We start from the raw sequence: 12,949 nt of genomic DNA, 5'->3' as shown, positions 1-12,949 counted from the left end.
TCAACAGCAACTCCAAAGGTAGTCAACACCTTGGTGGAGAAAGAAGCGATGGGGGATTTAGCTCATTACCAAAATGGAATGAGGATTTATTTCTCGTACATTCTGTTTTGAAAAGGGACCCAAACACCAGTTCCAACCTATTCTTGATGTCAGAGTGACCTAGAAAGGGATAAGTAAAGAAAAATTCAGGATCTTGGGCTTATACCAGATTGGTGATAAACAACAAAAGTTGGGTACAAAATAGAAATGCTTGGTGCTAAGACTCCTCCAACACCAGGGTGATTAAATGTCCAAACAATTATTTACAGAAACTGGATGCAAAATCAGTTCCTCAAAATAGATAGTTCATTCATACAGAACACCCAAATTATCAGTTCACCTTCATTCTTTATTGAACTCCATCACATCTACAGTAAAAACATTTTGCAGAGAAACAGCTTTTTATAAATACCAATCCCTCGCATGTAAAACAATATATAACAGACAGTCTAAATAATATAGAATTGCCCATATACCTGTACATCATCTTATCCTAATCTAATGTGTTTCTTCTTTGTCCTAATGTCTGAAATGATTATTGGAATATAATTAATTAGTTCATTCATATGGGTGGTATATCTCTTTTACCAATATGCAAAACAAAGCTACAATCTGACTCTTGTGTTGTTCTCATCGGAGAAGTCCTTTTAGTTGAGGATGTTTAAGTGATGGATGAAATGAGGCTGAACAGGGGAAACCATTGTATCATCTTAAGCTGTGTCATTTCACATGGATAATTCAAAAGTGAGAAAACGTGGTTCACAGGCGGGTGGGACGACCTGGCATATTGCCTGGAGATTTACTCACTGGGCCTGCTGTAGGGGGCGCATCTGCCTGCCACACTGCCCTCTTGTACCCACGTGTCCCTAACCTGCTGGAGGCAGGCTCTCCTACTTATCGCATGAGACCGCCGACTTATGGGAATTGCCCCTCTGTGGCGGGGAACATAGCTCTGTCAAGTCTCAACCCTGGAGGGCTTTGTACCCTGGGATCGGATTGAGATCTCCTATTTTGGGGATGTCTATAAGGGGGGTAGCCTCGCAGCATTTCAGGATCTGCAGATTGAATACTCTGTCTAATTCCCAGTTTTTTCGGTGCCTCCAACTCAGTCATGCCCTTGAGGCTCACTCTCACTCGAAGGACCCACTTCCTGAATATGATCCCCGTGAGACGTAGAATTTCTTCAGATGCCTGGGTAAAGGGGCTACCTCAAGGCTTTACCGCTCATTGGTGACTCGCGCTCCGGATGACCTGGAACGGGCTAAATGGAGGTGGGAGGCCTGGATGGGTGAGTTGGACAGAGACAAGTGGTGGGAGGCTTGCATGGTGCCCCGAGAATTAGCAATTTCAGCGCGACTGCGCATGATCCAATTTAATTATCTCCATGAAACCTATCTTGACCCACATCATCTAGAACACCTTCTTCCCGACACCCCGGCCACTTGTAATAGACACGTTATTGGTTGCAGATTTTTTCCACGTGGCATGGGATTGCCTAGTGCTGCGGCCTTTCTGGGAGGGAGTGGGCGAGAACTTTCTGCTGTGCTGGGTCGCTCCTTGGAGTATACCCCTCGTACTGTTTTCTTGGGACTTGTGGAGGATTTCGGGGTGACCAAGGGCGGAGCAGTCCTTTGTGGGGCTGGCCTGTTTAGTTGCAAAGCGGAAAGTAGCCTGTGCCTGGAAACAGCAGCACCACTGACTATCAGGTGCTGGCACAAGAATGTGGATTGGCGCACATACCAGGATAAACCAGTCTTCATAGCCAGTGGCTGTCCTCAGAAACACAGCCATATTTGGGAGCACTGGTGCAACTATTATGGTCTATCAATCTGATTTTGTGTTGCCTTACCATGCTGATTTCAGGCATGGCTGTCTTCTAATGTGCTTGCAATCTTCACTGTGTGATATGATGTGTCTTGCTGTAAAACCTTCACTAAAGTTGGTTAAAAAAAATACTAAGAAAATGTTTGAAAATCATTTGTTATAAATAGTTGACAAATAATAACTATATATAAATGATTTTTCCAGTATGAAACTTGAAGCTGGCAACAAATGGGGATCATAATGGATTGATTTGAAAAGACAACACATTTGAATTTGTTATTAGAAATTGATCATTGAATGTTGTTCAAATAAGAGATATGCAGATGGTAAATGAGTACCTAATTTAACACAGATTCAGTGATGTGGATGGATGTTCTCACTCACGAATAACATCTATTAAAAAATATGTAGGAGGAAAACTTATAGAAATATGTATTGATCTAAGATTTGAGGGTTTGTCCTCATAGAATGTTGATTCAAGACGTAGTTGTTTTGTCAACTATGGGGCATGATGTGACAATGGACGAGGGTGATTCCCTAAAGACACTGTGATACTTTTTCAACCATTTCTATGGCGACCTGTCTGCTAATATTGCCCTGCTTTTCCCTTCAAAAAAATATATGAAATATGTTTCTAGACTTTTTGTATTGAATTATTTATTATTTTTAAAATTGGATTATTTTTAAAAAATGAAAAGAAATTAAATCTGATCAATTTTTTGCATTTTGTTAGTCTGTAAAGATTTTTTTTAAATCACTTGAAGTGTTTCTACACAAACGCATTGTACACATTTAAATATATGTATTAGTGATATATATATATATATGATTTAATATATGTATATTTAAATGTGTACAAATGTGTGTGTACATATATATATACATATAAATATACATATATATATATATATATATATATATATATATATAAGCAGCCCGCCCCAGCGTTGCCTGGGAAAGAAAGGGGCTGGGGGCAGAACACCCGCTCCCGACCCCCTCCCGCCCCGACTCACTCCCGCCCCGACTCACTCGCGCCCCCCCTCCCGCCCCGACTCACTCGCGCTCCGACATTTTCATTTACTGCTGCCTCCTTCTTGCCTCCCCCTGCATCACACAGTCTCACTTTCCCTTTCCATACCTGTGCCGCCGCTCCTCACTGCACAGCCGCTCGTCACTGCACCGCCCTCCTCCTTCGTCGTCATCACGCACGTCGCGTCGCGGCCAGCGCTAGGTCCCGGCCGGCGCTACTTTCAGGGGACTACTTTGTTTACAAACTTAATTTTTTTAATTTACTCTTTTTTTTAAATTTATATAGCCTATGTCCATCTACACACCCTGACATTTTCATAGATGTATCGGGTGTGTAGATTGGCGCTGTGGTTCCCGAGTTTACCTGGCCAAAATTGCAAGTTCTCTCTTTATAATAGTAGTATATATATATATATATATATATATATTGATTACCAAACCAATCTTCTGATTAAAGAAGGCGCTGACTCCGTGAGTTTCAATTCAAACGTATTTATTCCATTTCAGTTTCTGCTCAGACGCGTTTCGACGGACTCCTGCCGCCTTGATCACTAACAAATGCATACTGACATTGCGATTTATATATACACAATAGCACATTCTCACTGATTGGGTAGTCTCAGTTAATGTTGAATGACAGTTGCTATAGTTACCTCGGTTACACCCAAGGTGATGACGCTGCTTTAGCATATGACTTGCACATTTAGAGCATCCATATAGTCTTTCTACTGTTACTGTTAAATCACATGTAACAGGTACTTGCAGCATATGTGACCAAACAATTACGTGCTTAATATATACAGTGTGAAAAATTGTGCCCAACATTACTGTGAGAGTGCGCATTACTGGTGACACAGCCCCCCTCATTTACAGCCTTTTCTAGTACACATGTTTTGTATCAGCGCTGCAGCGAATCCCGTGTGTCCATGCACATAGGCTGCACATTCCTGAACATATAAACATGTGGATTGGTCCGGCGCTGTAATCTCAAAATTGTCAGTTCCCTGAGGCGCGCTTCTGCTAGTGGGCAGCATCTGGATTGTTCAGACTCGGTGAGTGTTAACAGTGAGACCGCCGCGCGCGCGTTACTTGTTTCGCCTGATAGCCTAATGCAGGTAAACTATTGAATGTAGATTACTGCTCCTTCTACTTGAAGGAAGGCGAACGGGACCTGACAATGTATTGTTAACAGCAAGTGCTGCTGAGCGTAGCGGTGGGGGTTACCTGCTGTGTGGCACGATGTGTGATGTTTACTATCTATTGGTCGGTCATCTCCCTGTAGTGATGAGTGCTTATAAAGTGTATTTACAGTGATTCTAGATTAAAACTATGCATATGTTCACGGGTACTAGGGATAAGGAAGGCAGAGAGAGGCGCTGGGATGTGTTTGTTTAAATGTGGACACTAAGGGCCTCATCCGCATTTAAACCTGCTGGGATCTTGGAGTTCATTAGAATTATGTATCTAGACTCCAGGCGGCGTAGCGCCAGTTTCCGATTTCCACCTCTCGGATTCTTGGGGATGCTGTCTATAACAAAGTAAGTAAGACCATCCATACTGCCCCCATGGGCCTCGTGGATGTGGCGCGCCACGGGGTACGTTTGGTCTAAGTTCGCAATCGCCCTTAGGTGCTGCAGAATTCTTACATGGACGGGATGAATAGTCGATCCCACATATCTTTTGCCGCACTGGCATGTTAGCACGTAGACAGCAAAATCAGTTTTGCATGTGAAATGTGCCCTCAGGGAGTATTTCTTTCTTCTGAATGGTAACTGGACCTCAGTGGTATTGATGCCATACATGCAGGCTTTGCATTTTATGCATTTTTTGAACCCCTTCTGTGACTGTAACCAGTTTTTCTTCTGTTTAAGGACCGGTGCATTCACCACCAGGGCGTTCCGCATTGATTTCGCTTTCCTGAACGATATCAGTGGACTCTCTCCTACTTCGCCCCCTATAGTAGGGTCATTGTGGATTAATGGCCAGTGCCTTTTTAAGATTTTGCGGAGGTTTGAGTGATACCGGTTGTAGCCTGTTATTAGTCTGGGGGGTTGTCTTGCCTTACTGTTTGTAGTTGTTTCATTTATCACTGGGAATATTAGATCTTTTCTATTCTTGGTTTCACATTTCGCTTCAGCTTTTCTACACGTTTCTGGGGTGTATCCTCTTTGTTGGAGTCGTGAGAATAGATTTGTTTTAGCATTAGTAAGACCCTCAGGAGTGCTGCAATTGCGTGTCATCCTGAGGCATTCTGCATAAGGGATTGATTGTTTTAGGGGGGTGGGGTGGAAACTATGGGCATGTAGGATTCCATTCCCTGCAGTCGGTTTGCGGTAAGTACGAGTTTGGATTTTATCATGCTCAACAAACAGCTCTATGTCTAAAAATTGTATGCTTTCTGTGCTGGTGTTGCAAGTGAACTTAAGATTTAAACTATTCTCATTAAGTTTCTCCGTGAATTCCACAGCACTCTGCACATCGCCCTCCCACAAAATGAAAATGTCATCGATAAATCTGTTGTACACAACCACATTTTTCTCCATGACTTCTCTGTGCTGTACCCACAGCACCCGCTCCTCCCACCAGCCCATGTGGAGATTCGCATAGCTGGGGGAGAAGCAAGTTCCCATGGCCGAACCTTGTACCTGTTTGTAATACAATTTGTCAAACATAAATGTGTTGTTCGTAAGACACCATTCTGTCATTGCCAAAATCATTTGGGTATGTTCAAACAGGTTTATAGGTCTTTTTCCCAGGAAGTATTTGATGGCGTTTAGGCCATCCGTATGTCTGATGCTGGTGTATAGGGCTTGAACATCAAGTGTCATGAACACATATTCTTTCTTCCATCCAATATCATACACTTTGGATAGGAAATCTCCTGTGTCTTTTATATAAGCAGGTAGTTTTTTGACTTCTGGTTGCAAGAACTGGTCAATGAATATGCTTGTGTTCTCAAACAGACTGCCTATCGCTGAGATTATCGGCCTTCCCGGTGGTGTTTTATCATCTTTGTGAATCTTCGGGATTAGGTACAGTTGTGCTGTCACTGGGTAGTCGGTTTTCAGAAATTCAAACTCATTCCTGCTCAAAAGACCTTTGCCTTTCCATTTGTACAGGTCACCATGGTACTTTTCCTGGATTCCTACGATGTGCGTGGGGCTGATCCTTGTGTAGCACTCTCTGTCATGCAGTTGGTTCAATGCTTCTGCGTTGTACATTTCAAGCGGCCAGAGCACTATATTTCCGCCTTTATCGGACCATCTTACCACAATGTCTGATCTTGCCTTTATCTTCTCCATAAGGTCATTGTATTTGCGTGTCTGATCCATGTTTTCCCAATATTTCTGTTTGGTACTTTCAATGGATAGATCCTTGAGGTCTCTTGTTACACACTCGGCAAAAAGATCCAGCCCATCTTTTGGCATTATAGGCATAAACGTTGATTTTGGTTTGAAAGTAGTTGCGGTGGACTGACAGATATCTATCTCAGAGTTACGTGCTACCCCACTTAGTGTGATACTTTCTGATTCATTTTCATTCTGCTGTTCGAGATCAAACATGATTTGTAATGTTGCCATATCTTCCACATTTAACCTTGTGTGTGATGCTTCTGAAGCTACCATCTCTGATGAGTTCTGTTTTGAACTAGCGAAATATTTCTGGAGTTTTAATTTACGGACATAAAGGAACAAATCAATTCGTGTCTGGGCATAGTCAAAGTTGGTGTTGCTGCAAAATGTCAATCCTAACGATAAAATTTCCAATTCTTGAGCGGACAACTCCATGTTGGAAAGGTTTATGACTGTATTGTCTTTTTCCATGTTCAATATCTGCGTCTGTTTTGTCTGGTCTTTGGTCTGTTTTGTCTTTGTGTTACTTCTCCCCCACCTCCTGTTTTTTCTCCTCCTGCTTTTTGTGGTTGTTTTTGGCCCTGGGGTTGTTTCTTTTTCCCACCACCGTCTCCTCTGTTTTGTGGGTTCCGCGGGCGTAGGGTTCTGAGGCGCTGCATGCGTAAAAAAGCCAGTTCTTGTGCTGGGGTTGGGGTTGGACCACTCATTGCAGAACTATGGGTACTTTCCTGGTCTGTATCGTATTCCGAGCTGACCTCTGTTTCGCTTGGTTCAGCACTGGCGCCTTCTTGTCCGTCTACAGATGTGGGTTGCTGTTTTCGGAATTGGTCGAATTTTTTAGCAAATGTGTAAATTCTTCCGTTCATATAGTCATTGCGGTCCCTCTGAAATTTCATCGCTTTTCTTTCCTTGATTTCTGCCTCAAGTTTCTCTAGCCTCAGTTTGATCTCGTTCATTCTTTCTGTTATTTCTTCTTTGTTTTCTTTTGTGTCTAATTCCTTTAGTATTTCGTCAATGCGTACTAACATTTTTGCTCTGTCACTCTCCGCGAATTCTATCAAGATTTTCAACATATTCTCTGAGGACTTCGCGCTATTATCGGCCCACTTTTGTAGCATCAGGGGATCCGGGTCCTCGTATGTTGGGGCCACCAAAATTCTTAGGCCACGTGGTACTCTCCCTACATCCAGGTATCTGCTTAGGGATTTCACTTCCCACCACTTGGACATTTCCTTTTTACGCATTTTTTCAAGTTCATTTAGTAGTTTTTTCGTCTCATCTTTCTCAGTTGCTGGTGGTCTGGCTTCTCTGTTGGTTCTATCACCCTTGCCTGTATCTTTGTCCACAAACACATCCAGCGCCGCTGCTTCCCTTTCCCTTTCCCACTCAGCAGCCATACTGAGGAAATTTCGGGACAAATGGCGCGTTTGTACAAACTCACTGCCCGTGTGCAATTTGCTTCTCTGCACCCGGGGCTCACTCTCCCTTTGAACCCAACTGTTCGTCGCCCGCTCCCTGTTACTCACAACGGGTTGCCCCTTACCTGGAAATCTCCAACTACTCTCCAGCGGTCACAGATCTCCGGTTCAGAGCGCACTCCGTAGTTTTCTTCAGGTTACTCGGGTCCTCTTAGTGTTCTGGTTCCGGGGGGCACTGTGTCTCTTCTTTCCAAAAAGATCTACCATCAATTGTCCTTGTTTACTCAGTGCTGCCAAATCGAGTAGGGTCAACGTTGGGTTTCCTCGGACACGAAACCTGTTATATTGATTACCAAACCAATCTTCTGATTAAAGAAGGCGCTGACTCCGTGAGTTTCAATTCAAACGTATTTATTCCATTTCAGTTTCTGCTCAGACGCGTTTCGACGGACTCCTGCCGCCTTGATCACTAACAAATGCATACTGACATTGCGATTTATATATACACAATAGCACATTCTCACTGATTGGGTAGTCTCAGTTAATGTTGAATGACAGTTGCTATAGTTACCTCGGTTACACCCAAGGTGATGACGCTGCTTTAGCATATGACTTGCACATTTAGAGCATCCATATAGTCTTTCTACTGTTACTGTTAAATCACATGTAACAGGTACTTGCAGCATATGTGACCAAACAATTACGTGCTTAATATATACAGTGTGAAAAATTGTGCCCAACATTACTGTGAGAGTGCGCATTACTGGTGACACAGCCCCCCTCATTTACAGCCTTTTCTAGTACACATGTTTTGTATCAGCGCTGCAGCGAATCCCGTGTGTCCATGCACATAGGCTGCACATTCCTGAACATATAAACATGTGGATTGGTCCGGCGCTGTAATCTCAAAATTGTCAGTTCCCTGAGGCGCGCTTCTGCTAGTGGGCAGCATCTGGATTGTTCAGACTCGGTGAGTGTTAACAGTGAGACCGCCGCGCGCGCGTTACTTGTTTCGCCTGATAGCCTAATGCAGGTAAACTATTGAATGTAGATTACTGCTCCTTCTACTTGAAGGAAGGCGAACGGGACCTGACAATGTATTGTTAACAGCAAGTGCTGCTGAGCGTAGCGGTGGGGGTTACCTGCTGTGTGGCACGATGTGTGATGTTTACTATCTATTGGTCGGTCATCTCCCTGTAGTGATGAGTGCTTATAAAGTGTATTTACAGTGATTCTAGATTAAAACTATGCATATGTTCACGGGTACTAGGGATAAGGAAGGCAGAGAGAGGCGCTGGGATGTGTTTGTTTAAATGTGGACACTAAGGGCCTCATCCGCATTTAAACCTGCTGGGATCTTGGAGTTCATTAGAATTATGTATCTAGACTCCAGGCGGCGTAGCGCCAGTTTCCGATTTCCACCTCTCGGATTCTTGGGGATGCTGTCTATAACAAAGTAAGTAAGACCATCCATACTGCCCCCATGGGCCTCGTGGATGTGGCGCGCCACGGGGTACGTTTGGTCTAAGTTCGCAATCGCCCTTAGGTGCTGCAGAATTCTTACATGGACGGGATGAATAGTCGATCCCACATATCTTTTGCCGCACTGGCATGTTAGCACGTAGACAGCAAAATCAGTTTTGCATGTGAAATGTGCCCTCAGGGAGTATTTCTTTCTTCTGAATGGTAACTGGACCTCAGTGGTATTGATGCCATACATGCAGGCTTTGCATTTTATGCATTTTTTGAACCCCTTCTGTGACTGTAACCAGTTTTTCTTCTGTTTAAGGACCGGTGCATTCACCACCAGGGCGTTCCGCATTGATTTCGCTTTCCTGAACGATATCAGTGGACTCTCTCCTACTTCGCCCCCTATAGTAGGGTCATTATATATATATATTCACAAGAAGAATACGCCGAACACCCAGAAGTAGTTCAATTGATGTCTTTATTCTTTGCAGTCAGCTATGAGTCTATGACATGCCACTACGCGTTTCCAACTTCCGTTTTCATCAGGTGGCAATGACTCCCAGTCTGCCTTAATTCCGCCGTGCCTTAAGACTGGTGCTAGGCATGTTGGGATTTGTAGTCTCTATTGCAAGACGTGTGGAAATTCGTTGAGTACGATATCAATGACCGTTCGAGAGTAAATATATATATGTATATATATATATATGTATATATATATATATATATATATATATATATATATATATATATATATATTTATTTAAGTCCTCTGAGATCCCGTGCATTGGTAGGACAAGTCAGCTCTTATTACTTTCCCTTTTAGGAGAACTAGGAGTACTGTTAGTAACTTTCCTTTGTCCAGTGTAAGTTGTTAAACAAAACCGTTAAACCAACGATGTTTAATAAATTGTCTTAACCATCGTGGCTGAGTTAAATGTAGAGAATGTAGTGAAGTAAAGGCTTTCCTTTCCTTTATAATTCCAGGTTGATGAAAATGAAATTGGAAAAGAAATATTTTGCGAGCCTGAACATTTTGTGGAAATTTGTACTAGTACATCACAGGTACTGTTCAAAATTCTGATGTTCTCACATTAATGTATTTGATAATGCAAGGAAATGCTTTGGGGATAAAAATGGGTGGTCAAATATGCTGCCTCATATGTGATAGGTATTACCTAAAAATAGGAAGAGGCATTCTTAGAAAAAAACAGTAGGATGAAGGGTTTATGGACTGTTAAAAATTATATTTCACAAATGAGGTAACTGTCTTCTAGTGAAGGAGTTAGAAAGAATCAGTTTCCGCAGATTACATTTATAATTTGGCAGATGTCATAAAAGGTGTTTTGATCGTACATTGCCAAAAGAAATACATTTGATCTTCAAGATACAGTTTTTAGCAGAACACATCCATGTTGCAAAAAAGTGTTCAGGTTGCTTTTCCTTTTGAGGATTATTTTATAAAGGCAATAACAAAAGTCAATTACAGATTACGTGATTCTCTCTTTAAAACATTGCATTTCTAGGTTAATGATAGTTTGCCTGAAAAGGACACATTACCTGAGCCTGAAACAGTTGTGGAAGCTTGCACTACTGCACCACAGGTAGAGAAAATCATATTTTACCTCCTTATTCTTTATGTTCATTAACAAATTTAGGAAAAGTACATTATCCTTAAACGAGGGAATAGAAGTGACATGGTGTGTAAAATCCAAAATGTAAATCATCTTTAAAACATTGAATAGAAGTGACTAGATTTAGAAAAATCCAGAAGTACATGTATTTGTTTGCTTTTTAAAGGAGTTTTCTGCAGTGATTTGATGGATCAAATGTTCCAAAATAGAAGTGGGTGAGGACTGATGACCATTTATTTTGCATGTTTCCGTAGTTTGCTAGCATAAGCGAACGGTGCATTACAGTGTTGAGTTTCCAGAGTAGTTTTCAATGTTGTTATCTTTACCAGCCAAAAAGAGAATAATGTTCTTATTTTGAAGGCATTTGTAAAACAAACTTTTCTAATCCTCAGAACTTCTTATTTTGGCCATTTTCATGTGTATAAAGTACTGAAACTGTCAAAGTTTACAATCAAATTTTGCCATTTAAGGTTGATGAAAATCCAATTGAAGGATTCATGGAGCCTGAATCCGTTGTGGAAATTTGCAGTAGCGATTCACAGGTATTAATATTCCTTTCTTCTGCTTAGTTGAACTTAAGTAGGCTGTAGTAAATTCAGCAGGGGTTGGATTACTTTATACAGCTTAATGTGCAAATTCTGGGCCTATAAAACAGTGTTTAATCATTTTAATAATCTTTAGATGTAATTAGATTTTAAGCAGCTAGCATTTAAAGGGCTAACATAAAATGTTATTGCAAAAATAAAGTAAACCTGTGCATACCTGTCTTTTAAAAGTAGTAGTAAATGCAATACACTACTTTACAGTAACCCATAAACTTGATAATTCCAGGACAATGAAAAGGAAGGAGAAGAAGTGAAAGAGCCTGAAACAGTTGTGGAAGTATGCAGCAGTTCAACACAAGTACCATGTCCAATTCTGGTTTCCTCATTTCCTGAAATGCAATGTCGAGCTTTGAAAAAGTACATCATCGCGCAAAAAAAGGGAGGGCAGCTGACTGAGTGGAGCACACAATTATATAATATGGTAAAGTCTGATAGGACTAATATGCATGCACAGAAGCAGTGGGAAGGATGGGTTTAAAGAATATTGGGAACATGATGTTTGTCAGCTTGTTGAATCTGTCAGATACCATTGTGGAACTATGCATGATTTCACTTAATTTTGTAACAACTTTAAAGTGACCTGAAATTGCTAACAACACAATTACATTGCTTAACATAAATTGCTCTTTTAAAATATTAATTCCATGGCAGGGGTGCTTTATTTATTTGTTTGTTTTCTGTATCTACTTTTTCAATATTTGAATGCATACAAATGATGGACATTGCATTTAAATACAGGGCCTGTTTTAAACACTCTAATTTTAGGTTGAAGGAACTCCCACTGCAACAAAGGAATTGAGGCGACCTCCGACAGTGGTGGACCTAACTAGTAGTAATATACCTCAGGTAGTGTGCCCAATTTTGCTTTCCTTACTGTTTGGCATGCTTTAAATTGCTTTGATCAGCATTTATTACTTTGAAAAGGTTGCTTCAGGCAAAGACTACCGTTAAATGTTGAAGAGGCTCAGACAGAAGTTTCCATGCTGCAAGGCATTTGTGGACGTTTGTATGTGTGTGCCGCAGGATTCTTGTACTGCTCTGTGTTGCGTGTCAAGTATGTTCAGTAGCTAAAATAAATGTTGCATAAAACAAATTGTGTGTTTGGTTTAGAGTGGTAGATTAATGGTCTATGTTCTATTCTGTGTGGTTTTCTAACACTTGTTAGTTTTTATGATTAACATTAACATTTTGAAGTAGATGGAAAAGTTCCAATTTTGGCCGCCGTTGGCATGGTAGTGTTTTATTTGTGTAAATGCATCTGTACAGAGCACCATTTAAAAACATGTCACTAACCATAATAACCTTCTTGGTTTCATTCATTCTGTTTTAGTGTGTTAGCATTTGTTCTGCTTAAGTTAGCTGCACGTAACGTCTCAACAAGAATGCTTAACAAAAGTTGTAGGAAGTACATAAAAACTAGTAAAAGAGTGTCTTTTATACAAACCATGATGGGTGACATGGTGGTGTCGGGTAGAATGAGATGCAAATGAGATATTGCAGTTGGGAGTAGTCACGCAGTAGTCCAGCCTTTGCTTAAAATGTAGCTCATTTGGTAGGTCACAACTGGGACCTGACAAAGC

The 12,949-nt window shown here is 41.4% G+C and overlaps 1 protein-coding gene across 4 annotated transcripts in view; it reads left to right on the top strand.

The window, feature by feature from the left end:
• TASOR2 (transcription activation suppressor family member 2) overlaps nucleotides 1–12,949 on the top strand; it is a 1,020,110-nt gene that overhangs the window by 647,798 nt on the left and 359,363 nt on the right. For 3 of the 4 annotated variants that reach the window (XM_078677324.1, XM_078677320.1, XM_078677328.1), the window contains 5 exons: nucleotides 10,118–10,195; nucleotides 10,657–10,734; nucleotides 11,235–11,306; nucleotides 11,596–11,790; nucleotides 12,135–12,215. The exons of the other annotated variant lie outside the window; for it this stretch is intronic. In XM_078677324.1, coding sequence (XP_078533450.1) covers nucleotides 10,118–10,195; nucleotides 10,657–10,734; nucleotides 11,235–11,306; nucleotides 11,596–11,790; nucleotides 12,135–12,215 — 504 coding nt within the window. The remainder of the gene's footprint in view (nucleotides 1–10,117; nucleotides 10,196–10,656; nucleotides 10,735–11,234; nucleotides 11,307–11,595; nucleotides 11,791–12,134; nucleotides 12,216–12,949) is intronic. 4 annotated transcript variants of the gene reach the window in all.

Source organism: Lissotriton helveticus, chromosome 1_1 (assembly GCF_964261635.1).
Source record: "Lissotriton helveticus chromosome 1_1, aLisHel1.1, whole genome shotgun sequence".
Classification (NCBI taxonomy): domain Eukaryota; kingdom Metazoa; phylum Chordata; class Amphibia; order Caudata; family Salamandridae; genus Lissotriton; species Lissotriton helveticus.
This window is presented reverse-complemented; position numbering and strand designations above follow the sequence as displayed.